Below are 25453 nucleotides of genomic sequence, written 5' to 3' on the forward strand. Positions count from 1 at the left end.
TCATCTTGTTTTACTGTGGCTGAAGGAGAGTAATACCACTTCTCTCATCTAGATCCCCAGTAGCAATTTTTTTAAAAAGGCAGAAAGTAGGGCCAATAATGCTGTGGAGGCAGCAATTGCTGGTCTCTCTCTGCATTTTATTTTTCACTTCCATGCTAATTACAGGTGTAATTGATTTGTTGATTAATAACCTGTAAAAAAGATGTGATTGAGAGAAACGAGAGTAGTATAGCTAATCTTGCCTTTGGGGGTGACAGACTATTGAGATGAGCTCTCAAATGCCTTTCTAGTCCAGTTTTTCACAAACAGTGGGAGAACACAGAAATCTTGGATGCACATTTTGTAAAAATTTATTATATTTTAATGGCTTTTTTATAAATTCTGACCATCAGGAAATAACTTAGTGACTGTTTTATTGAATCATAGAATGAGAGGAGTGAAATTTGTCTCTGAATAGGAAGTTCAGTTTGATTGTCATCCCATAACATGGCAAATTTGGGCTAGCTGGAGAAGTTGCAAGTCATGGTTCTGCAGGATTACCAAGAAGTTTGAGGCAAAAAAAATTCCTACCTTAGGTCCCACCTGTGGTGTGTGCAGCAGTGCTTGTCTCAGCAAGGACACTGGGAGCATGACAGTGTAAAATATGTGATCTATTAATGTGTGTGGCACTAATGATAATGACTTTTTAAGACAAGTTAATAACTCTGGTCTCCCTTGTGAGCCTTTGCCATCCTGTCTCCCAGAGATAGCAGATCTTGTTCCTAATGTGTGGCCTGTGAAGCAAATACCAATGATAAATTCATGTATCAGCTATCAGATATTTTTATTTCAAGGAAAGAAAGAAAGAACAAAAACAAAACAAGCATATATTTTCTGTGCTTAGGTCAGGAATCTTTACATCAGTGATTTGCATTTTCTTTATGATTTTTTTTTTTTAAATAAATGAGTCCAAATGTTTTGTGGTCTGATGTCTTTTGTGTGTCTCTGAAGAGCTTTGCTTGCTTCACAGGTAGTTTGCCTAAGCGCATTCTGCCTGCATGAGTATTGAAAATAATTTTTATATATATTTATTTATTAGCAGTAACTTCTCAAATGCACTGTGTGGCATGTCTAGCGCTTACATTATCTCCTCACCTTTCCACTGTGAATAAATGTTGTTTTTGGGAGCTGAAGGTTCACAGCACCCGATGATCCTTGCAGAATTCATGAGAAAGAATCACATTACCTGATTCAGGTTGTCCAGAAATTAAACTTGTGTAATAAAAACTTGTTGTCTGGGTTCCTTCTATAGTCCCTGGAGACACACATCTGCCAAAGCTGTCACCCAAAGATGGGTGTCTGCAGTAAATGGAACTAAATAAGGAGTTTCAGTGGAGAGTTCCTCACTAGAGAAGGTCTAAGTGACTCCTAGAGCACACAGTTTTTAGGTGAGCTGAGGGAGCCTTAAGTCATTTTAAGATCAGTTGGGTTGCTGGTGACAGAAGTGCTGCTATTGCCTGCTGACAGACTTTGCTCTTCATATCTGTGCAAAATCTGAGCCTGGCCTTTGCAATTGCCAGAGGTTATCACTGTCCACTGTTCGCCCTGTGAAATTCTCAGAAGGGAGCTGGCTAGCAGGAAGGAGATGTGCAAAGTGGGGCTTTCTGCTCTCACTGGTAGTTTAAGGCTGGGGGAAAGGAAGCAACTCTGTTCGGTATCGAGAATGACTCAGGTTGTGCAAGGACATTTCAGCTCACTGCCCTTACTTAGGCAGAAGGGCCACTCTAGTTTGTGGCTCTTGGAGTGGCACAGAGCACAACCTCCTCTGTTTCAGGCATAGCCCCAGGCCACCATCTTTATTTCAGGAGATGAAACTAAAGGCAAAATTTAGCCCACTAACCATGTAGGAAAGTTTTCAATGAAATAAGACATCTTTAGAAATTATTAGTTGAAATATTATCAAAATAACTTTATACAAATAATAATTTTCTTGACTCTGTAAATGTTCCAACAGGCTTCTTGGGGTGGCTCAGCTTTGATATCAAGGAAGCATCGCAGACTTCTTCACGGTATCCATAGGTAAGTCAGTTTAGGCCATGGGCTCCCTTACCAAGGATTGAAGGGGAAGTTATGTGGCCTGTTGGCTTCCATAAGTGCTGCATTTTTAAAAATATTTGGAGAGATTTCTGAACCTGAGGTGGGAGTGAGTGTATGAGAAATCTGATTTGTCTGCTTGGATTGTGTTTGGTCTTTTTTGATTTTTAAGTACCCATGATTATAGATGCAATTTTCGCCTCCTTTCTCCAATTATGATTTTTGCAGGGCTGATTCTGTTGCCTGGAATCCCCATAAAATGCTGTTGGCAGGAATCCAGTGCTGTGCTCTTCTGGTGAAAGACAACTCTGTAAGCTCTCCTGACCATTTTTTAAATTTTAATTTTCCTTTTTCTTTTTTTTTTTGTATGCTAATAGGCTGTCATTGCTGTAATATGAAAGTTGAAATAATTGGAAAACAGCTGACAGTTTTACTGTACTGCTGTACAAAGGCTGAATTATATTATTTTGTATTGCACTACTTAATAAAGGGTGAACAAAAGAGCAAGGTGAAAACAATCCAAGTCACTGTACTCACAAGTGGTCAAATTTTGCAGCTGGTGCCCTTGCTAGTTAACTTCTGCAATGGTTTGTATTCAGAATGGAGTATTCTGTCACCTGGGCTGGCAGACTTTGACACCAAGCTCATCCAAGTCCCCAGGGTAGGTGTCACCCACAGGGACTGCAGCAGGGCTGCGTCTGTTTACAGCAGGCAGAGCTCATCATCACATCCCACTGTACGGGAGGGAGCACCAGAGGGGGAGAGGGGTGGGAGTCAGAGCACATGCAGGTAAAAGTGCTGAGCCTTCTCTCCACGCTCTACCAGTTCTTCCTCATCAGCAGGGTGATTAAGACTTCCCAAAAGCCGTGACTATTTAAAGGTCTAGCAAGAAAACAACAGAGGTCTGGTCTCAAGATGACTCTGCAATGTAGCAAAAATCCCTTCTTTTGTCTTTGTGGCATTCTTCCATCTTAAAAGAAAAAATAAACCAAACAGTAAGAAGTTTATTGCTTCCAGCTTCATTTAAAAATCAAACCTGCTAAAACTTATGCCAACTGCCCGCCATTATGGATGAGTTTTACCTTAGACTCCACAGGTTATAAATGTTAAAAATGAGACGCTTGACACGGCCAATATATCAAGCAGCAATTTAATAATTAATTAATTAACATGGTAAAGTGTGAGCAAAGAGGCAGCGCTGGGTACAGTGGTAGGGGTTTTCCCTTCCAACTGCACACCCATTGCTGGTTTTGATGGTATTTTATACATATTCATAAGCTTTCTCAGCAGTTTCCATTTCTAGTTTTAACGTCACAATTCAATACCTAACAGCCATAAATCTATAGATTGTCCTGTATAATTCTATGGACCATTGTGATCTATTCTGATATTTCAATACTCCAGGATGTACTTCCAGGATATGTTTTTCCAGGTGGTGGGATCTGGCTTCCAGGTGTGGGGGTCCCATCTCTGTTTTCAAGTCCATCCATCTTCCAAAGCTGATGTCCAGTTTTCCTCTCCAGGAGCCATAAATCAGTGAGCTGAAGTCATATCTTTATGTCCAGGATGTTTTCCCACCTTGTGTGAGGCTTGAGCCCCCTCCTTTTTCCTTCTTTTGTCTAAAAAAAAACCTTTTTGCACTCTAAAACTACAGTTTAAAATTCTTTAATACAAAGCAAGCTTTTAAAGTTATAATTAAAGGACACTAATTGCAGAATAGCTTGAGACTTATAATAGATAATTGCAAGCAAAAGATTTATTCAAAAACTTCCTTCCATGCTTTCCTCAGCTGTTTATTAGAACTCATCTTTTATAACTGTCCCATGGCTGTGTTCTACAACTACAATTACACAGATTTTCTTCATTTCCCTGACACGAAACATAACTTTGTATTTCACAGTCCCCACTCTGCTTGTATAAATTTTTATTTATCTTACTTATTCGTGTCTGGGTTTCGAATCTGGCCAAAACTTCAGAAACTTTTCCTTCTTTGTCCTTTTTCTTCAATTTCATTATTTTGGATATTTTAGATGTTTTCTCAAAATGGCTAAATTCCCCTGTAGCTATTTCAGGGTCTACAGGCATCACAGCGACCTGCATACCTTGTATTACAGAGTGGATAAGCTGAACAAAGCATGGAATTAAGCAAGGTAAAAACAACAGTCCAGTCAATGAACACAATATTATAAATACTATTTTCTTCCACCAAGCCCCCCCTCCAAACAACTGGTCTCACCATGGAGCTGAAGGATAGAATTCTATTGTTGAACAGGCATTTGTTTGTTACTTAAATATCCTTCAGGGTTTTGTGGCTACCACCGATTTTAGAGAAATTTGTGGTATACATTTTCCTGCAAGGGGTTTCCCCTACCTTTGTCCCAAAAGCTTTCCCTTTCTTGGCTATGCATTCTTGGCCTATCACTACATTTGTCAATACCCATCCTTCTGTCCGCTCTTCAGGTTTTGTAATTCCTGTTCGCTTCTACTTTAAAATTTGTGCTACTTCTAACCCTTCTCCTCTCTAAGGCTATTGCCCTGTCATTTGGGTCCCACCACAAATCCAGCACTTGGAAATATTTTATTCTATTACAATTCATTGCATTAAATCCATAAACAAATTCTCCAAAAGTGGAAAGGTCTGACTCTGGCAGCTGTTTCTTTAATTTCTCATACAAATTTGGGGAAGCAACTTTAGATTCAGAGTGGGTTTTCAACCCTTCTACTGCTTTCTGCACTAAATTCTCCCCATATTGAACTCTTCCCCCATCAGTGTATCCCCACATACCTGCTTTGGTAAAGCATATATATTCTTCTCCTCTTGGACATGTCTGGTAATTACGGCCAGCTCCTCCTCTTGCTCCTAAATTCTTTGCTATCCAAAATTCTCTTCCTTGCTCTTCACAAACCTTTAACTGACTTTCATCATAACAACCTTTGTTTATATGGGTGTGACCAACAAAGGATACTGTTGTGACTCCTCTCCATTTCACTGACTGGTGACATGGGTGACAATTGTCAATTGCCGTGGCAATGCTTACACACATGATCAGGTATATAACGAGAGGTCCAGTATGACATGCCTTTCCACCCCTCCAACCTATTGGGTTGCTGCCAACAGTTGGGAATTTCATCTTCTTGGTGGCAAAGGCAGAGGTCAATCTGGTCTTGCCCTCTATTTATTCTTACCTGTGAATTGTTGCCAGGCCCACTGAAGCTTAGCTCTGTGCCACTCCCTTATTTCAATTTGGTATCCATCTGGTATCCAATTGTTGTAATCACACTCAATTCTTTCCAATTTTACCTTTGCTTCTTCCTGCAGATCGATCTCAGCCTGTGTCCCGTGCAACCAGGTCTCCCACCAATCTTTATCACCTACTTTGATGTATCCTTTCTCTACTGCAGCCCTTAGTGTTCTATCTGTCTCTTTCTCTATCTCATCCCTACAACTCCAGCAAAGGGTATTAGGGATCCTTGCCCCCACCAAGTTTGTATACCACAATTTTTCAATGCACCTGAAACAACCCCAAGGAAAACATTCACAATTTTGGTTAGGACATTTCACTTCTCTTGGAAGGTTTTGATTCTGAAACCTCAGGTACAAGAGTTTCTGAAACATGCATCAATCCTTTTTAAGTCTTATTTTCAGTTCTCTTAGGAGCAGAGGAGATGTTCCACTGAAGCTCGGCCGGTGCCTCTGTTGGTGGTCCCACTGGTCCTTTAATCGTGATGTGTGGGTCCAGCCTTTCTCTGCAGTCTGGATGGCTGTATCAGTGGTTAAGGGGTTAAATATGGGCCTTCCCATTTAGAAGATAAGGTCTCCTCTTTGCAATTTGCAGCTTTTAACCAGCACTCAATCACTTGGTTTTATTTTACGTATGCCAAATCCTAGAGGGGTAGATTGAGCCAATATTCCTTTTTCTCTCAACTCTAATACATGTTGTCTAATTGTTTGGATATATTTTCTGAATAGTCATATCTTTAACTATTACTGATGTTTGGGGTATCTCCTGGGAATATGGCATTCCATAAAGCATTTCGTATGCTGATAGCCCAGTATCTGCATTAGGAAGTGTTCTTATATTAAGCAATGCTAAAAGTAAACATTTTACCCAGGACATCTTGGTTTCAATCATTAATTTGGTTAATTGCTGCTTTATCATTTGGTTCATCCTTTCCACCCTCCCAGAGCTCTGAGGGTGCCAAGGGGGTATGGTATTCTCAGGAAATACCCATGGCTTGTGTTACCCCTTTGATGACACTAGAGGTAAAATGGGAGCCTTGATCAGCATCAATGGCTCGAATAACCCCAAATCGGGGAATAATTTGTTCTAGTAGTATTTTAATTACAAATTTGGCCGTGGCCCTTACAGCTGGGTAAGCTTCTACCCAGCGAATTAGTTGATCTACTACTACTAATAGATACTTCCACTTACTGACTTTTGGAAGCTCAGCATAATCCACCTGAACTCTTTCAAAAGGTCTATAGGCTATTTTCTTACTGCCCCCCCTCGTTGAAGTTTGCCTCATTACCTTTTTGTTGACTCTCTGACAAGTAACACGCCTCTGTGTTACTTGCTTTGCTATTTCAAAAAAATCCCAATACACCCATCATATTTTTTAAAAAATGATCACACAAGGCTCTGGTTCTTCAATGAGTATGCTGATGTAATTGGCTCAAAATCTTTTGTGCATAGGCTTTGGACAAAATTTCCCACCTATCTAAGAGTACTCCTTTTCTTTGTTCTTTCTTAGTATCTAATTTCTTTATAGCTTCTTGGGAGCTATAAAATTTTTTGGACTTCTCTTTGAACTTTTGTTATAATATTCAACTGAATTGTTTCTTTCAATTCAAAAGCTGCCTCTTTTTGCAGCTTGGTCAGCTATGACATTTCCTCTTGCTAAATAGCTTGTGTTTCTTTGGTGACCTTTTACATGTGTAACAGCTATTTTTTTTCTGGTCTTTTTAATGATACAAGCACTTTAAGTATTAATTCTTGATAGATCAACCATTTTCTTTGGGTATTGATCAAAACTTCTCTCTTTCCAAATCTTCCTAAAAGTATGTACAATTCTAAAAATATACTTTGTATAAATAGTCTCCACTTTGTCTTTTAACAGTTCTAAAGCCTGGTATAACGCATATAACTCCCGGGCTTGTGCGGGCCAGCTGGAACTTAACCTTTTCTTTTCTACTATCAACATGTTTCCTCCCTTTACAATTGCATATCCTGACCTCTGCTTCCTTTCTAATACTTTGCAGGAGCTATTGATGAAATATTTTTCCCCTTCAGATAATTTTATTTTTTTTTTCAGTTAAATCTGGTCTTACTTTAGTTTGTAATTCAATTAACTCTACAAAATCATGAATCTGTTCTCCAGTTAACTTCTGATATAAAAATTTTGCTTTTTGACTATACTTTTTTTATCTACTGCCTACAACACTTTAATAGCCTTACCAGCTGTCTTATCTCTCCCTTTGTTCTGGGAGAAGGTAAGGCAAGTATGCCCGATACTCATTCAGGGTCCAGTTTCTTTGTTCTTTTACTTAACTAATGACCCAAATACTTCATTTCTGCTTCTACAAATTGCAACTTGAACATTGAAGCTTTCAAACCCTTTTTCTCTAAGAAGTTTAATAGCTTAATTGTGGCTTCTTGTGCCCCAGGAACTGATCTAGTTTATCAGACATCCCCATTTCCTTTTTAAGGGCTCTCACATCCCCAGTGTTCAGTGGTACTGATACATATCTAATAGCTGTCCTCCCCTTCCCCCCTTGGTATCTTGCTATCAGTACCTTCCTTAATGGATCTAACTGGCCCCTTTTGCTCTCATCATCACTGTCCTTGCGCCTTTCTGCCCGAACTGTCTCCCTGCTTCTATGTGCAGGTGGTGAATCTGGAGGACGAGGCAGAGCCACAGGGGCTTGAGGTGCAAGCGGTGCCATAGGGGCTGGAGGTGCTGGGGGTGCTGGATTAGGCACCTCTGGTGGGGCAGCTGGTTGTGGTAGATAAGGGGGGAGGTTGTGTAAGTGGCCTCATGGATTCTTCTCCTTTTTTGGTTTTTAAAGCATACAGGGGAGAAGGCCAGGACTTCTGCTATAAAGCAGCATAATCGCTCTCTTGGTTAATTGGATCCTTTTTATTTACACAGGCATTCAGGGCCTGACAGATCCACTCCTCAGATGACCTGTACATTGGCCAGTACAAATTGTCAGGTCGTGTCATTTCTTTAGTCCATTCCATCATACAGTATTTTATCATTTTCTCTTTACTTTTTCCTTTCCTGGATTTACATTCATCCTAAAATTTTAACATTAACCCCAGGGGACTGTCCTGTGGTAAAAAGCTCCCTCCTTTCCCAGTACCTTTAGTACTTCTATTTGCCTGTTGGTTTATACCAACCCCTGGGTCCTTGCCTTGGCATTGACCCATCCTAAGAAACGGGTATTCCCTCACTTGCCTCGACCACACTCTTTCTGACTTCAGTAATGAAAGGCCTTCCTATTTTCTCACTTGTCTAGGATTTCTTTAATAAAAAGTCCCTTCAACTAATACCGCTTCCCGCCTCCGATTTACTGTAAAGAAATCCCCCCCAACTATTGCCGCATCCCGCCCCCGACCTTTTTATATGAAAGAATTCCCTTTACCAACACTCGCTTTGTTCCTTCACCTGCCGCTCCCCTCGCGGAGACACGGAACCGAGGTTAGAAGAACTCCACAATCACTTCGTGGTCAGACCACGTCTCACACACACACCACTCACACTCTCACACGTGTGTACCCGTTCTTAGCCCACCTAACCAAGCGATACTTACAGCCTCCTTTTCTCGCCTGGGTCTCTGTGCACGAGTTATTACAGGTGAATTTCACTGCAGCTTTATCCGGGAGCTCAAAATCCTTTGCTCACAATTTACCTCGAGGATCTCCTTCTCCCTGAAAGATTCCCCAGTCACTCAGGGCCACCTGAGGCAAAAGCCTGCAAGGTGGGGCGCCTCCCCGAGATCAGGGGCCTCCCTCAATGGATTGGAGATGCCCGCATTCTCCACCAAATTGTTAAAAATGAGACGCTTGACACGGCCAATATATCAAGCAGCAATTTAATAATTAATTAATTAACATGGTAAAGTGTGAGCAAAGAGGCAGCGCTGGGTACAGTGGTAGGGGTTTTCCCTTCCAACTGCACACCCATTGCTGGTTTTGATGGTATTTTATACATATTCATAAGCTTTCTCAGCAGTTTCCATTTCTAGTTTTAACGTCACAATTCAATACCTAACAGCCATAAATCTATAGATTGTCCTGTATAATTCTATGGACCATTGTGATCTATTCTGATATTTCAATACTCCAGGATGTACTTCCAGGATATGTTTTTCCAGGTGGTGGGATCTGGCTTCCAGGTGTGGGGGTCCCATCTCTGTTTTCAAGTCCATCCATCTTCCAAAGCTGATGTCCAGTTTTCCTCTCCAGGAGCCATAAATCAGTGAGCTGAAGTCATATCTTTATGTCCAGGATGTTTTCCCACCTTGTGTGAGGCTTGAGCCCCCTCCTTTTTCCTTCTTTTGTCTAAAAAAAAACCTTTTTGCACTCTAAAACTACAGTTTAAAATTCTTTAATACAAAGCAAGCTTTTAAAGTTATAATTAAAGGACACTAATTGCAGAATAGCTTGAGACTTATAATAGATAATTGCAAGCAAAAGATTTATTCAAAAACTTCCTTCCATGCTTTCCTCAGCTGTTTATTAGAACTCATCTTTTATAACTGTCCCATGGCTGTGTTCTACAACTACAATTACACAGATTTTCTTCATTTCCCTGACACGAAACATAACTTTGTATTTCACATAAATGACTGAACATCACAAAGATATAGAGCCCCTAAGGTTTGCATCACTATTTTGTGGCCATGGTTTGTAAATTGCTTTTATAAATCTCTGTCAAAACAACTGATATTTTCTATTCAGCTGCTGTTATCTAGCCATGTAATTTGTTACTAACTTCTGTTAGTAAGAACTGATGAGGACCAAAGAGCATAGTTGCTAATCAGCACTCTCTTGGAGCTGATTGCTCTAGGTCAGGGGTGAGATATGCCAGGACAGCAAGGAGAAGTGTGCCACCTCATTTCCTTAGGTTACAGCCTGTGCGATTGAAGAGGATTAGGTTTCAGGGTTACCATTCGTCACTTTATCTTTATTCTGAGCTGAAAAACAAACAGAATAAAGCTATTGACTAAAATTATTATGGTGTCTTAATTGCAGGCTTGGGAAGATTTCAGTGCTGTATTTTTAACTAATTAGGCCCAGTACATAGATATCACCCCAGGTAACGATTAGGCTACTTGGACTGAATAGTGGAAATTTCTCAGGAAGAAAAAGGAAAGAGATGTAGAGGACTTAAATTTTCTAGCTGCTCTAGCCTTTTGAGTCACTTTATGAGCACTGTTCCAACTTCAGGGCTCTGGCAGCCTCTTTGTGGTTCCTTTCTGGGCAGTGTAAGGTCTGGTAAAGCAATCCTATTCCACTTTTAAACCACAGCTAGGCAATATTGTGTTAGAAGTACTTGTAAAGCTGAACCTTAGGTCTTTGAGGGGTGAAAACAGAAGTATTATGGATCACAGCATCAGATCGTGTTGTACAATGAGACGTTCTGGAATGCAGAAGATTTGTCTGCATTAGGAAGAATGAATGTTTTATTCTGTGTCTAATTCCTGGAAAATCAGCTCTTACTCGTTCTGTGTATGTGCCAGTGAAGTCTTTATGTGCAAACAGACACACATACAGATTTGGGTACTTTCTTATTAACTAGCTGGAATATAAATCCTTAAGAAAAAAAGATCAAATGCATATTTAAGATACTTTGACAGAAAAGTGTTGCTTCACTTTGATCCTTTCCATACCATAACAGGCAGCTGAATCCAGCTTCCCATTAAAAATTCTATTTTTGCACCAGTAAGAGAAGGGAAAAGTACGTGTATCAGTTTCTCACTTGGGAGGGTGTTCCACTTCTCCTAAAGCTCACAAATACCTATGGCAAAGATGAAGCACATGTTTATATGTGAACATAATTCCTTCACACTGAGGTTTGGGTGCATCAGTGGGAGCTGGATGCTGAGATATGAGCTGGAAGTGTGGCACACATTGCTCTGCTAGTGAGTGTTCAAGGAACCTCAGATAGATTCTGAATTCTGCAAGTTCTGAATTCTGCAAGTTCTGAATTCTGCAAGAAATCAAAGCAGCAAAATGATAAGCATGAATGTTAAGTCCCATTTATGTATTAGCCTATCTCCCATTAAAAGACTGAATAAGGAAGTTTTGTTAGTCCATCTTCCCATTTGCTTTGAGGTCCATTTGGAAACTGTGGAATACTTCAGAATTAAGCTTAGTTGATTATAAGTGAGAAAATTAATCCCCTTCAGTTTTTCCTTTTCATACTTTCCGTATGAAAGATAATCTTTAGAGGATGTCATCATATTTCAGTTGTACTGGTAACACTGTAATTTCCCATTAACAAAAGTAATAGTGGCTTTTTTTTTTTTTTGTTTTGTTTTGTTTTGTTTTGTTTGGGTTTTTCTTTTGTCAGATTGGTTCAATGGGGTTTAGCAGTGTTAATATATTTAAGGCACTGCAACTGGCTTGCTAGAATGAAATGTAATTAAATATTTTCCTGTACAGATTAAAAAAAATTTAAAAAAAGATTAACTGCAGTGAAATGTTGATGAAAGAGTCTCTTCCAGGCTTAGTGAAACAAAATTGGAATATTTCCAAGGAAGGTAGAGCTAGAAAAGAGACATACGTATTTGACTTGATTAGAAGAGAGAAGCAATTTCACCAAAGGGAAAGAAAGATTGGTTAATCCTTTGTAAAAGCTCAGATCAATGACTGTAGTTCTTCAGTGCTTAAAGCATTCAAGAAGTGCTCAGCTATTCCTTTTTCACTGCCATGCCCTGAGTAACTTTCATCACTTCTCCAACAAGATAGTCTTACTCAGAAAATGCTGGTATTTCTGAGTCATGAATTGCAGTGGCTGTTTAAACACAAGGCTAGATGGACCAACAATCTCAAAACATTGGTAGTCAGTTTTGGTCTTGTATGCTTTTAAAATGCTAGAAATTGGTGTTGGGTTGTACATACTCCCTTCAAACCACAGAGCTACTCCAGCTTGTCCTGCTGTCTTCTGAATATTATCTACATATAACAGAGAACTACTGTCTATCACCAGTGCCAAAGTTCTGTGACTTGTGAAAGCGAAGCACTAGTTTAGGTAATTAAGTATCAGTTCTAGGTAATAAGCAGAATTTTTACTAATTAATTAAGAATAAAGTCTCAATGTAGAAAGTGAAATCTCATTTTAGTACAGAATATAATTGATTAAGGTGATGATGGTAGCCATCCACATGTAATCTCTTCCTCATCATCAGCAATATCATAGAGATATCTACCACCCAGATTCCTCTCCAGGACAGCTACAGGAAATGCTCTATTCTCATTGCTTTTGCTTGGGTTTAATACAGCTGAGAGCTCCTTCTCACCTCTTGAAATGAATTGCTATAGTGTCCTTTCACACTGCACCGCTTTTGACAATTTTCAAGTATGCTGTTCAAAAGATTGTCCTTATTGCCTCAGAAAAGGCAGATCAGGAAGAGGCTTGTCTTGGGGAAAAAGATATTTTATTAATGAAATTGAAATGGAAAGAGATCAGAAGACTTGCTGTAGGTAAACCTGTTCAATGTGAAAAGTATGTTGAATTATGAAACTGGAGCTCTTGCTTTCAGTATCAGTATTTTTTCATAATTTTGCCATTAATTAGAACACACGAAAACTATACATAGACTTCACCAAAATCAAAAGCTCTTTGAAACTTCATGGTGGACTGAGGCCTCTATGAAAATAGTATTTCCATTTCCTAAACTTTACCAGACTGACTATAAGGCTGAGAACTTGCATTAAAAGGGTAGAAAGACAAAAGAAGCTGAAGACAGAAACTCAAAGCTGTCCAGTGGGGCAGTTCTAATGAAACTTTTGCAATTCTTCTGAGCAGATGCAGCAGCTCACTTACTGTGTGGAAAACTGTTAGGATCTTCTTGGGACTGAGAAGACTGAGTTAGAAAGCAATTTAAAGCATATTTCTTTCTTTTTTCTTCTACTTTTTCATTGTTTGACTAGGAAAATTGAGATGACTTTTTTGTTTTCCATTCCCTTTCTTTTCCCTTCTCTTTCTCCTCCACCTTTCTTCTGGAATATTTCTCTCTTTCTCACAAAGGATGATTTTTTTTCTTTTCCTCTCTGCTCTAGTGACATGCAGGAGGATGTCACTGTACTTGCCTCTGGAGATTGATCATATCAGTATCTTCAGCAGGATTTCTTGAGTATGTTACATTCTTAGTAAGATAAGCAGGTGGAAAAGCATCATCAACCCAACATGTATTGTCAGCTCCAGATGCACCAGGAGACTAAGACAGTACCTTCCTTTTTTTTTTTTTTTTTTTTTTTTTTTTTTTTTTTTTTTTTTTTTTTTAAATGACCTGAATTACCAACAATACAAGCTGACTCTGGGCCATCAAAATATTTGTTGCATTTTCACTCTAGAGCATTTTAAAAAAACTATGTAACTCTGCAACTGTTCTGTGATATTAAGTGAACTTCTCAGTCCTTTGTAATACTGCCAACAGTGTTTAGGTTTCTTGTGACAAACAATGGTTGCTATTTATGGGATAACAGGCATGATGGGAACTACTGTTCTGTGGCGTCCTCTATTGTGCAGCTGCATTGCATTCTGATGAGGCAGAAGATAGTGCCACATTGACCAACGCTGCTGTACACTCACTGCAGATATATCATTCAACATTTTAAGTCAGTAAGAGACAAAGCGATTAGCTTAGATTTGTGGATGTTGCTGCCTTTTTCACTTTTTTCTCTTTATTAAACACCATGTCTAGTAAACTTGTTGTTTTCCTGAAAGTAAAGGTATGAAGGTCTAAGTGAATAGAGCACAATGGCTTGACAGAATGACTCCTGTTTCTTGTTGTGCAGCTGCTAGCCAGAGGAAAAAAACTGTAAAAAACCCTCAAAAACATGGATGCCTCAGTGTTTGACTATTGTGTCATTTCTAATGTCATCTTCTTGCCTTTATTTGAGAAAATTGGAAAGTAGATGTTGGAATCTTATATGCTGCAAAGCACTGCATCCGTCATTGGCTTTCCAGCTGTGGCTACCTTACATTATCACTCTGCAAAGGGAGAGCAGACACCAGCCCTTTTTTCCCCCAAGCTGTCTCTTCACAAGGCTGGATGTGCTGCTCCTGTGGCTAAAGAGTTCAGACCAAATCTGCTGTACTTTTGCCAAACAAATGTTACAATGGGATTGTCAAACTCTTACAGAACTTGTGGAAAGCCTTGGTGGTGTTCTCCTTTTGTGCTCTACAAATAGGCAAATAGGTGTGTAGGTGGGGTTTTTTATTTGCTTTGCTTTTTTGGAGGAGATTGAAAAGTCTAGGAGAGAGGCAGAGTTATTCTGTGTATGCCAGTTCATTAATTATATATATATATATTTTTTTTTTTTTCCCCCTTGACCTTTTTACTCCATTTTATTGCCAGTCCCAAAGTCGTAAGTAGGGTATTGGAATGTAGATCAAGAATTGTACCTCTGTTGTGGGAATATGACACTTTGATTAAGAGTGATACCAGACACTGCCATTTCAAAATGAGACTTGCGGCAGATCCAGAGAAAAGGGCGAAATGAGAAATGCTTGTTTTGTTGGTTCAAATTGAAGAGTGATATTGAGTTGGAAAATGAGTTGTGCTCTTGTTAGCACTGACAGATCCATGTTTTCTGTCTCCTGGGCCCCTCACAGGGACACCCTCCCCTCTGCTCTTGTAACCTACTTTCTGCTAGCCCTTCTCTCTACTTCATAGTTTTGCAGACTAAATTTTGATATTTCATTCTTCAGCCAGTGACCAGTCCTATGTCTCTTCTTTTCCTCTGCACCTTAAAACCTGTAACAGCCTCTGTGCTTTCCGTTTCCCAGCCTTGCTCTTTGCTGGAACTTGCCACATCACTCATTAATTTTTGTCTGGTTTGTGCTGTTCATGTCTGCCCAGGTTGCCTCTCAGAAGCTGTAGGCTGGAGATTGCTGAATAAAAATAATTTTATTTAGAAATCATGATTAGCATATGTGAAAGTATTTTTTCTTAATTTTATTTTCAAATGTTACATTTTTCTGAAATGTGAAAGAGAAAAAAATTGGGTTGTACTAATCTCCTTGTGATTTTTCTGCTCAAACATTCAACCTATGCTAAACCCAAAGTAACTATTTGGTAGTAAGGGCTAAACATTTATTTCTTTGGGCCAAAATCTTCCCTACCTACAACTAACCAAAGCAGGAATGGACTGAGCCATTTATGAATGTGAAGGAACATCCTCAGGGATTGTTCTTGATCATGGTGCTTATAAGGCCGAGACTTTGGATTCAGTTCCTGTATGGGCCATTCACATGGATTGGACTCAGTGGTCCTTGTGGACCACTGTGGAACTTAAAATATTCTGTGATCTAAAGACTAGAGCAGTGGACATAGGTGTCTCCCTCTTGTCTGTCTTTCACATCCACATATGTTTTAGAGCCACTGTTTCTGTGGTACCCACTCCCATGATTTCTTGAGATCTGAGTCAAACTTCCTCTTCACCTGCTGCTCTTCCATGACATTATGAAGAAAATGATCATAAAAAAATGTTTGCTGGTTATCAGTGTAAATTCACTGACTTTAGGCTCATCCAGTGTTCTTAAACCACACCATGAGCTTTGGATGGTATCCTGCCTATCCAGATCTGTTTAATAAACATTTGATACAGACAGAAAAAGAAAGGCTTTGGCTCATGAAGAGGTTTGAAAATGCTTATCACCAACCAAAGTCTCCATCGTGTTTCCTCCCAGGGCCTCCTGAAGAAGTGTTACTCTGCCGAGGCTGCGTACCTGTTCCAGCAGGACAAGTTCTATGATGTCAGCTATGACACTGGTGACAAGTCCATTCAGTGCAGCAGGCGCCCGGACGCGTTCAAGTTCTGGCTGATGTGGAAAGCATTGGGAACTACGGGCCTTGAGGAGAGAGTAAACAGGGCACTGGCTTTGGCAAGGTACTGCCTCACAGTTTTGAGTATGTCTAGACTGGTTGGCTGAAATACTGACACTGCTGACACTCCAAATCCTGGAACAGACCCCATCCTTACACTTTACCTCTATCCTTTTGTTTGTGTATAATAGTTGGAATTAATAACAATAATAATTAGTGTTATTACATTTGTACAATATTTAATAGTAATTATTGCTTTTAGCATTAAGCATAAATGTTGGTAAATGTGGAAGTCAGAATTAGGCTATCAGTCTGTATTGTGGAACACCTATGTTATCTGAACTAAACGTAGGACAGAGTTACCAAACCACTTTCTTTTAGCTCAGCTGTATGTTCTGGTGTTGGTGTAAAAGAAGATCTGTGTGCCAGAATCCAAGCTGTGTCTGGCAAGAACCAAATTTTCCTGTTCACGTCATAACTTGGGAAAGAGGAAATGCAAAAAATTGATCATGGAGAACTTATATGAGGACCTTGTGTTAATACTAGGATCTAGTAGAGGTGTATGAGAGCAATATTGTTCTGACATACTGAGTGGTTTTTCTCAAGTTTTCTGACTTGCGGTATGTTCTGTTAGGGACTGAAACACCTTTTTCTTGTGTTCTTCCCCACACCTGTGCTCTTCAATTTCATCAAGATTTTGGTCTTGCAGAACTGAGTTTCACAAGTGAATTCAGCAAAATTCTTGGTAGAAGGTATTTATAAAGTGATGGTGATGTCTTGGTTTCTGTGAAGAGACTTCCATACACAGGTAGTTTTCTCTTAGAAGAAATTATTTTGAAATAAGATAATGGCCCATTAAAAGAAGTTCACTTAAATTAAAATGTATGTTCAGAATTTATACAAGACAAAGCACAATGAAAACTACACCAAACAAGCTACAGACTGCCTTAAGTCAAATAATTGGTGTTGACATTTTACTTTTTATATGAAATAACAAGTAGAGAAGAATTGAGTGTTTACTTCAGTCAAAATTAAAGGAATAGTCTGACTCTAATGAACTTGTCTAAAGAAAAAATAAAAATGCTCCTGACCTAAACCCAGAGTGGATTTGAAAGAAAAGAAAGAACCAAAACCAGAAAAGCTGAAAAAAGCTGTGACTGTTTTCCTCTATTTTATTTCTTTAAAGCCACTCAGTTATTTGGCTGGTTCTGTGTTTTTTAATAGGTTCTAGTTAAATTGCACCTTGCTTTTGTTGCAAAGCATTGTACCATTCTTTGTCTGTTCAGAGTAAGTAATCCTTTCCACTATCAGTAGGAGAATTCAGTCTTATCAAGGTCACTGGCCAAGGTCATTTGACTGACTGTGCAGTGATTAATGACATTTCTGGGATCGATGTTTCTGTTTAACATTAGAATTCAGATGGTAACACTTCTAAGGAGTGACTGGCTTGTCTCTTCTAGTTTTCAGTTTGTTTTTCCATTAGGAAGAAATTTAATTTTTAGACATTATCTGATGAAATAGAGCCTTCACAGTGGTGGCATTGCCATCTTGAGTTTGCATGGACATGGGTGCTGTACCATGCTTACCAACTACTCAGCCATGCAGCCTTTCTCCTCATTTGTTACATTAGATGTTACTTCAGTTGCAAGGGTAGTATTTCAGTGTTCCTGAACACAGACTTGGATTAATTCTGGAATTAGTCATTGACTATAGCATTTAAAGGCAAAATTGCTTTTTCTTTTTTGCTGGTAGCCAAGCAGAGCTGAAAAGGTTTTAGGGTAATTGCAGGCATGCATTTGTGATGCAGCAAATTTTGCCCATTGGCTATTCCAGTAATATCTTCTTGTTCTGGAGATGAATCATGCTTTCGGGGTATTAAATATCCCAGGATCATTGTGATGCTATCTATTTAGAAAGGCTTACTTTTTAAATACCTAAAGTACTGCATCCAGCTCATTGCTTCAGAATTTTTTGTGTATTTTCTTCCCCCCAATTATTTTTGATGTAGAGATGTTGTTTTATAAAGTACACTAAAAAGAAAATAGAAGTAAACTGGTTTTAGACTACAACTATAGTTACTATGTAAGCCCCTCTGTATTTTATGCTCCATCTTCTTTGGAATTTTCTGCCTGTTTCCTCTTTGACACCCACTGTTAGCAGACATATGTCTACTTTCACGGCAGATTTCCACCTCTCATTTTCTGGAAGGCTTAATCACAGCAAATGACATTTCTCTGTGTACTTTGGTCTTCACTAAGACTCAAGCCCTTCTAACATACTGCAACCGTGACATGATAATAAAACTTCACTGTCAACTGTGGAAAGATGCACAAAGTAAATTGCTCCACTGCCATCAAATGATCCTGGCAAGATAAATCATGGGCAATGGATTTTCTAATGGCTGCCTTCTTAGGTTATTGGCAGTGTAGTTAAGAACATGATTAACAGGGTTGTGAACCTGACTGACATCAGGTAGCCTACGTCAGATTTTTTGCCTAGGTGATAAAAAATAAAGGCACTTGAGGTAAGAGGGAAAGGTATTAAGCATTGCAAAATTGCTCTAATAGTTCAAGACCTTAAAAAAAAAAGGCAAGTGGTTATGCATAGGTTTCGTTTTTATAATTTATTAAAGGAAAAAAGTAAATTGAAGGCCACTGTCATATGAATAGCCTGCTGATGTTGCTGAATATTGCTTTTATGGCACAGACAAGTATCTTCTAATAAACAGGACAGAAGCAGCAAGCTTGTTTGACATAATTACCCTACAGATAATCATGCCTCTCTTTCAACCTAAGCAGTAGTGTGGACATTAACATCCAGATAACAAACAAATGCACACGGGAGGATCTGAAGGGTCATGCCAGAAACGACCAGAGCCGTGACTTGTTCCAGCGAGAGGTGTTCCAGCACCTCACCAGTGCACAGCACATCTCCTGAGCTGCGTGGTGTGGGCACTGCAGCCGTGGCTTTGCTGGGGTGTGTGCTGGGAGGTGATGAGTCACTGGCACAGCACTCGTTAATGATAAACAGCGCCACAACTCCCCAGGCGCTGCTTGGAAAGATGTGTGCCATCCAGGGTGTTGTTTATTGCTTCCCCAGCCAGCCTGTTTCTGCAGCATGTGTGTGGAGGTGTCCCTGCTGGGGGCGAGTTTCAGGCATGTGGGTAGGACCAAGGGAGGTTGTTTTCACAGTATTTCTCTTCCTCACCAAAAAGAATTATTAGTGACCAGTAAGGCAGCTTCAGACAGGAAAATGCCAAATATTGAATGCAAGAGAAGAACAGATTTGTGCCCAATCAGTTGTTTGTGTCAGGTTTATTACTGTTAGAGAGCAATATCTTCATGTAGAAGACTAAAATTTTGTTGGAATGGAAAAGCAGGTTGAATTTGCTGAAATTTTTCTTTGTAAGGCTTTGAGCAGGGAGAAAAAGAGCAAATTCCCATCTATGTCCTCTTTGCTTTGGAATTCCTGTGTAATATGTTCCATGGCAAAGTTGTGGTCATGTTTTAAAAATTTCTAGAAATCAAAGCTGTTTGTAACCAAAATTTTGATTCAAACCCATCTTTCCATTGAAGGCTTTTGTGTTTTTCACACGTGACAGGTGAGAAAGAAAAGAAATTCCTATTTTAATACACTGCTAGCATAGGAAGTCCAGGGATTGTTGTACATAAGCAGTGGCCCACTGAATGGAAAGTTGCACTGTGGACGGTGTGGAATGTGGGCAGTACTGGGAAAATTGCTGAGCTTGAAGTATGTTCAGATTTTTAATTTCTGGGCTAAGCTAAGAGACCCTGGTGATAGTAGAATGCAAGAGGTGTCAGAGTGACCATGAAATAACATGGCAGCCCAGCACTGGCACTTGAGAGCAAGGGATGGAGGAATTAATTTGCATTGGGAAAGTTCACCGCCTGATGCACATAGGATCAATTTGTGCCATGTGGCTGTGCTGAAAATCTGTGCCTGAGGACAGAATTTGGATTCTCCTCAGTGCTCCTTGGCTGGCTGTGGCCTTCTTTTGTTTCTAGGAACTGATAGCTATTGCATTTTCACAGCAGGTAGAAATGAGGTTTAACTCTGTTGTTTTCTTAGTGTGGAAAAAAAAGAAAAAGAAATACATGTTTAAGATCTTTTTTTTTTTCTGCAGTCTGTGTGTATTGTTTTGTTCTGTGCTTTAAACCCCTGATTTTTTAATTACAGATATCTAGTGGAGGAAATTAAAAAAAGAGAGGGATTCCAGCTTCTTTTGGAGGTAAGTGAAAAGAGAACTGAACTGTTGTTATTGTTAGGAAGTGTCCATTGTCTGATTTTGTTCTTTTTAGTCAATTACCAATTTGTATTGAAGGTGTCTAGTCTAGTAAGTTTATGTATTGGAGATCCACAGATATGACTGAACACACATAACATGTGCTGTGTTCCCTACCATCATTGTTCCTAATTTCCTACCTTCTGGTCCTGTATTGCCTCAGGGGGTGTAGATGGAGCACTTTTCTGTGAGAGTGAAGAGGCTGGCTTTAAAAAAAGCAGAGCTACAGATGAGACTGTGCCCTGAATGGAAAAATAGTTTCATCCTAAAAATGGACTTTTCATTTTTAAAGTCCATATTTTTTTCCCTAGTTCTATTTCGACTCCCATCTTCCTAAAAATGCCCAAAAGTTGTGTGTTTCACTTGTTTTACTAAACCTGTCAGCTTATTTCCTGTTTGGTGATCTTGCTTGAGGGAGAGTGAGTGAAGGGAATAGAGCTTAAGTATTGTTTTCCACCTGTCCCCAGCTCTTTAATGAGGCTGATATCTGAGGATGTTGCAGAGACCTGTCATTTTTTATAAAAACTTTTTTGAATTGTTGGAAGTGTATTTGTATGAAAGACAGACTGATATGTGGGATCAGGAAGAAGAGAGTACATAGGGAAGAATGGGAAACGGAATAAGTGTCACTATGAGCACTCCAGGGTAGGCTAGACAAAATAAAAAATATGAAAAATACTTCATACAATGTAAATTTTTCTCTTTAACTTTGAAAACTGCTGATCAGTTGAAGAATTTTAGGCCAGTAGCACAGGATGGGGTTAGTAAAGTGGCAAGTCTGTTAAAAGCTGTCAATTTCTATTTATTTATTATTATTTATTTACCTTAGCAGAGAGACCAGATCTGCTGTAGATGTGAAAACTCTTGGTACGAGCAGAGGCTGTTTTGTAGTTCCTGCAGGAATGGGACATCTGCATTTAAAGTGGGTTTGGAGGGAGTTTTGTAGTATGGACTCTGAGAAAGAAGTTGAGCTTCTTGAGTTCTATTTTTTCTATGAGTTGAGAAGTTGGAAGGGCTCAGAAAGTTTTCTGGAGTGCAGGGGATAAGCAATGAGAATTTAAAGAAAAGGTGCTACGAGGCAGCGAGGACCAGCTGTGCAAGGCCTCTCAGGAAGGAAGATGGGCTTCAGACAAGAGTCTTAGGAAGGTGATCCTCTGAGGCACGCAGTGAGGAAAAACCTATCATGAGAATTGCTCCACAGCCTGGAAATGCCACTTGTGCTTGAGTCATCTCGAACTCCTCTGTGGTATAATTGCTTACCTGCTTGGGTAAGACCTGTGACAAGATAACCAGAAATAGAGTGTGAAGCATGGCTGGGGGTAGTTTTCTAGGATGAATGGTATTTTCAGAGGGTGATGATGTATTTGATGTGTGAAAGGAAACTGAGATAATCAAGAAGGCAATATAGGCAATGGCAATATGGTAATGTATGCCATCTGTCTGCTCCTGCCATCTGATTTTAGATAGTTTTGCAATAAACCCTGTGACACTGAGCTAGTGCTTGTTCTTATGGGGAAGGTGCTGCCTTTTCAGGGTCTGTGTTTACATGTGTACTCAAAGCAAGCTCTTTGGGGAAAGAAATGGGACTTTAAGAACTGATCTTTAATCCATTCAGCAGCAGCACATGGCAGGTTTGCAGCTTAGTTCCTGCTGACAATGATATTCTTTTCGATGATTAAATTGTATTTAATGCATTCTTTGAAGTGAAGCGGAAAATTATATGATCAGCTCTCAGTGGCTTTTCATGGAAGAACATGTCTCAGCTGGTGGGCTCTCCTCGTTCAGGAGGCTGCCTGGGGTTATAATAGCAGTCACATCCACTGTGGGGCAAAGAGATGGTGGGACTCAGCTACCAAGCTCCCTTTTAGCAGTGTTTTTTTTCCTTTCAGCTAGTACTGATGAGGATAGCATGTGGGAGAGGAGTGGGGGGTGTGAGTTCACAATCCAAATTATCGTAATCCATAATGTAATCTGGAGGGCATCTGAAGGCTGTGCTGCAAATAGTGGAGGTCAGGATTGACTTAGTGATTTATGGGTTGTGTGGCATGGGATCAGATGGTGTATCTATTCCTCATATTATTGTTCTCTATGCAGGTAAACAGAAAAAATAGTTCCAAATTAGCAAGGAATGTATAGAGACCCTGGACTGGCCTGCTGGGAGCATTTTCTCAATCGTATATGGTACAGAAACCTCAAAAGCACAAAGTGCCTTATATTATAATTCATGGTGAACAGCCACTTCTGCTGGGAGCCTCGCAGCTAACTCTGCTGAGTTTAAAGGCAAAATTTCCCTGGAGAAAAGCACACATGTGGAGTCTCAGTCTTTCCTCAAAAGGCCTGCTTAGATATTAGACAAGATACATTCAGGATGTGGTGCACACCCTGCAAGGAGTCTTGAGATTCATATAAAATGTGGAATTTGAGAAATACAGCATTAACTCCAGCACTGTGTAGTCTGTACGATATGAAAGGAGATTGGCATTGTTCAGTAGAGAAGTGACGAGGTGTGCAAGTGTTAAATAGTCACAAAAATTGAGGTTTTTTGCTTTGTATAAAAGACGTCATTGGAAATTTCCATTTAAAAACCCCAAACCACTAAAAAGAAAGTGTATCTCTTTAGAGTTGCTTCAAATATGAATTCTGTAAGTTACCTTTCTGTGCCTCTCTTATGCTTTTTCTAGCAAAAGTTTTTTACTGAGTAAAACAGAGTTAAAGATGGCTATAGGAAGAAGAAATTAAAAAGGAGCCCCTAGCAGCAGGAAGAGGGATGGATGATATGAAAAATTGTTTCTAGTTTCAAAAAAAACAAAGGAAACAAAAGGTGGCTTGGAGAAGGAAGCTTTAAAGGAAAGGGTATAAACTCAACCTCTCCAAAAAATAAAGCAGAACTCTTTGAAAAGCTGCAATGTGTATCCCTGTCCCATCTATTGCGTCTTACAAGCAGTCACTTGTTCTCTTGCTTAGCCGGAGTATGCAAACGTCTGCTTCTGGTACATTCCACCGAGCTTAAGAAAAATGGAGGAGGGACCTGAATTTTGGCAAAAGCTGCACCAGGTGAGTGCCACGTGTTGCCCAAGGCTTGCTGATTTATCTGTGTGCCAGATAAGAATGGGAAATAGCCCTTGGCTTTGCTCACCATTATAACTTTTCAGTAGACTGGGGATTTAATCCATAAATAGATATTGATAAGATTTAAGTTTTTTCTTGGTTCAGACAAGTCTAATTTTTTTTCTTAATGTGAGAGGTGTAAGCATTAACAAATATTCAGCTTGTTATCCAAGCTGTTAGCAGCTGGCAGAACTGAGAGAAGAGGAACAGTGTTGGTGCATCTCTTGTCTAGACAGATTATTCATTACCTGTTTCATATACTTAGCGCTGTCCTTGGAACTTGGCTTACGTGATGTGTGATAATCTATGATAATGCAAGCAAGGAAGTGCTTAAGAATATATTTCTGATGTTAAACATAAACGACAACAGGAATATAATGGGAAAAGACTGTGGGAAAGACTTCACAGATGAGTATTTTGGTAACTCTTTGCCATCCTGATAGAAAATCATACACATCTTGGAACAAAAAGCAGCAGTAAAATTTTGAATGTATTAGTGGAAAATCAATAATTAAGACTTAATTAAGAAGCCACTAGACATTGTGGTATTATGTTTTACCAAATAAGTTATTCTGTGAGGAATTTAATTTAATTCATTGTTTGCTCATCTCTGGAAGAGCTTTGGTGTTCTGTGTTGATTTTTTCGTAGAATTTGCTACTAGAAATTTAAACTAGAACATAGATGTGTATATCATCTGCATACTATGTAAACAAGCAAACAAGCTTACATAGTTTATATATATGCTTCCTGTAACATCTGTTCTCATTTCAGCAGCTTTCAATTTCACAGGAACTGCCTTCAATTTTTGCTGGAGGCTGGTGTCTTTAGGAGAAAGGTCTTCCTTGACCCCACCTGTATTGTTTTGGAAAGTACACTTTTGTAGTACAGATCCATGCATAGCCACAGTATGGACTCAAGGGCTTGGCATTTACCATGCTTTCACAAAGTCATGTTCCTTTTATTTGGGGCTTCCTGTCCTCTCCTTAGAGTGGAAGGCTTATATATGAATATATGTGTGTATATATGTGTGTGTGTGTGTATGAATGTATAGAGCTGTATAACAACTCATCTACTCATGGAGGAGTGAGGATTTGGGAAGGAGCAACGGGAGGGCATAGAAGGAACAATGCTGCAACTGTCACTGTTTGATTTATGTTCCTACAGATGGGACCAAGGAGGGAAGGGATGAAGCACAACAAAAGGCTTTGAGCATGTATATTTGAGTGGTTTATGGAGTGTAACTTACTGGTTCTTTGCTCTGTTACTCTGTGATGCCTCCGGTCATGGTAGGGGTTAGATACCTGCCTTTATTTGATGTACCAGTGTAGGTAGATTGATGCTGGAAATACAGACTTCCTAGCCAGTGTTTTTGGAAAAGAACTTGGAGGTAAAGAAACTTGCATGCAGTTTCTTCTAAGAAGTGACCACTGCTGTTGGAGTCTAGAACATCCCTCTGGCCGCCCTGGAGGGTTTGGAGACCAGACAGGGGGGTCTGGGATCTGTACAGGGGGGTCAGTTAGACCCACACAGAGCCCAGGAGGACACTGACTGATTCTTATCCATGGGAGTGAACACTCACATGCAGGAAGAATCACAAATTCTAAGAATTTAAAATAAGTAGTGGATGGTTTATTATAGAATATAAATATAGAAATTAGGATTCTTAGCATATGGGGCTGAAGAGACAAGATGGAGGAATTGGGGAGTGGCCCCTGTGCTCCTTGTTCTTGCTCTCGTCCCCCATCTTTTGCTGAGTTGGGTTTTAGAGATTGGCTTAGAGTAGAACTGACATGTTAGTAAAGGTAGTAGGTATTGGTAAAATTTTGTAAATAAAAAATACGTTTTGGACAGTAGTTGGGTCAGGGGTACTGTACATAAGGTGCAGGGCTCTCTGATCTGCCCAGTC

At 39.6% G+C, this 25453-nt stretch overlaps 1 protein-coding gene across 1 annotated transcript in view; it reads left to right on the forward strand.

Moving 5' to 3' along the window:
• The window catches only part of GADL1 (glutamate decarboxylase like 1), a 92043-nt gene that overhangs the window by 31663 nt on the left and 34927 nt on the right, over positions 1–25453 (forward strand). The window contains exons 10-14 of the mRNA XM_063408698.1: positions 1994–2058; positions 2302–2383; positions 16000–16199; positions 20333–20384; positions 23403–23492. Coding sequence (XP_063264768.1) covers positions 1994–2058; positions 2302–2383; positions 16000–16199; positions 20333–20384; positions 23403–23492 — 489 coding nt within the window. The remainder of the gene's footprint in view (positions 1–1993; positions 2059–2301; positions 2384–15999; positions 16200–20332; positions 20385–23402; positions 23493–25453) is intronic.

Source organism: Prinia subflava, chromosome 1 (assembly GCF_021018805.1).
Source record: "Prinia subflava isolate CZ2003 ecotype Zambia chromosome 1, Cam_Psub_1.2, whole genome shotgun sequence".
Lineage (NCBI taxonomy): Eukaryota > Metazoa > Chordata > Aves > Passeriformes > Cisticolidae > Prinia > Prinia subflava.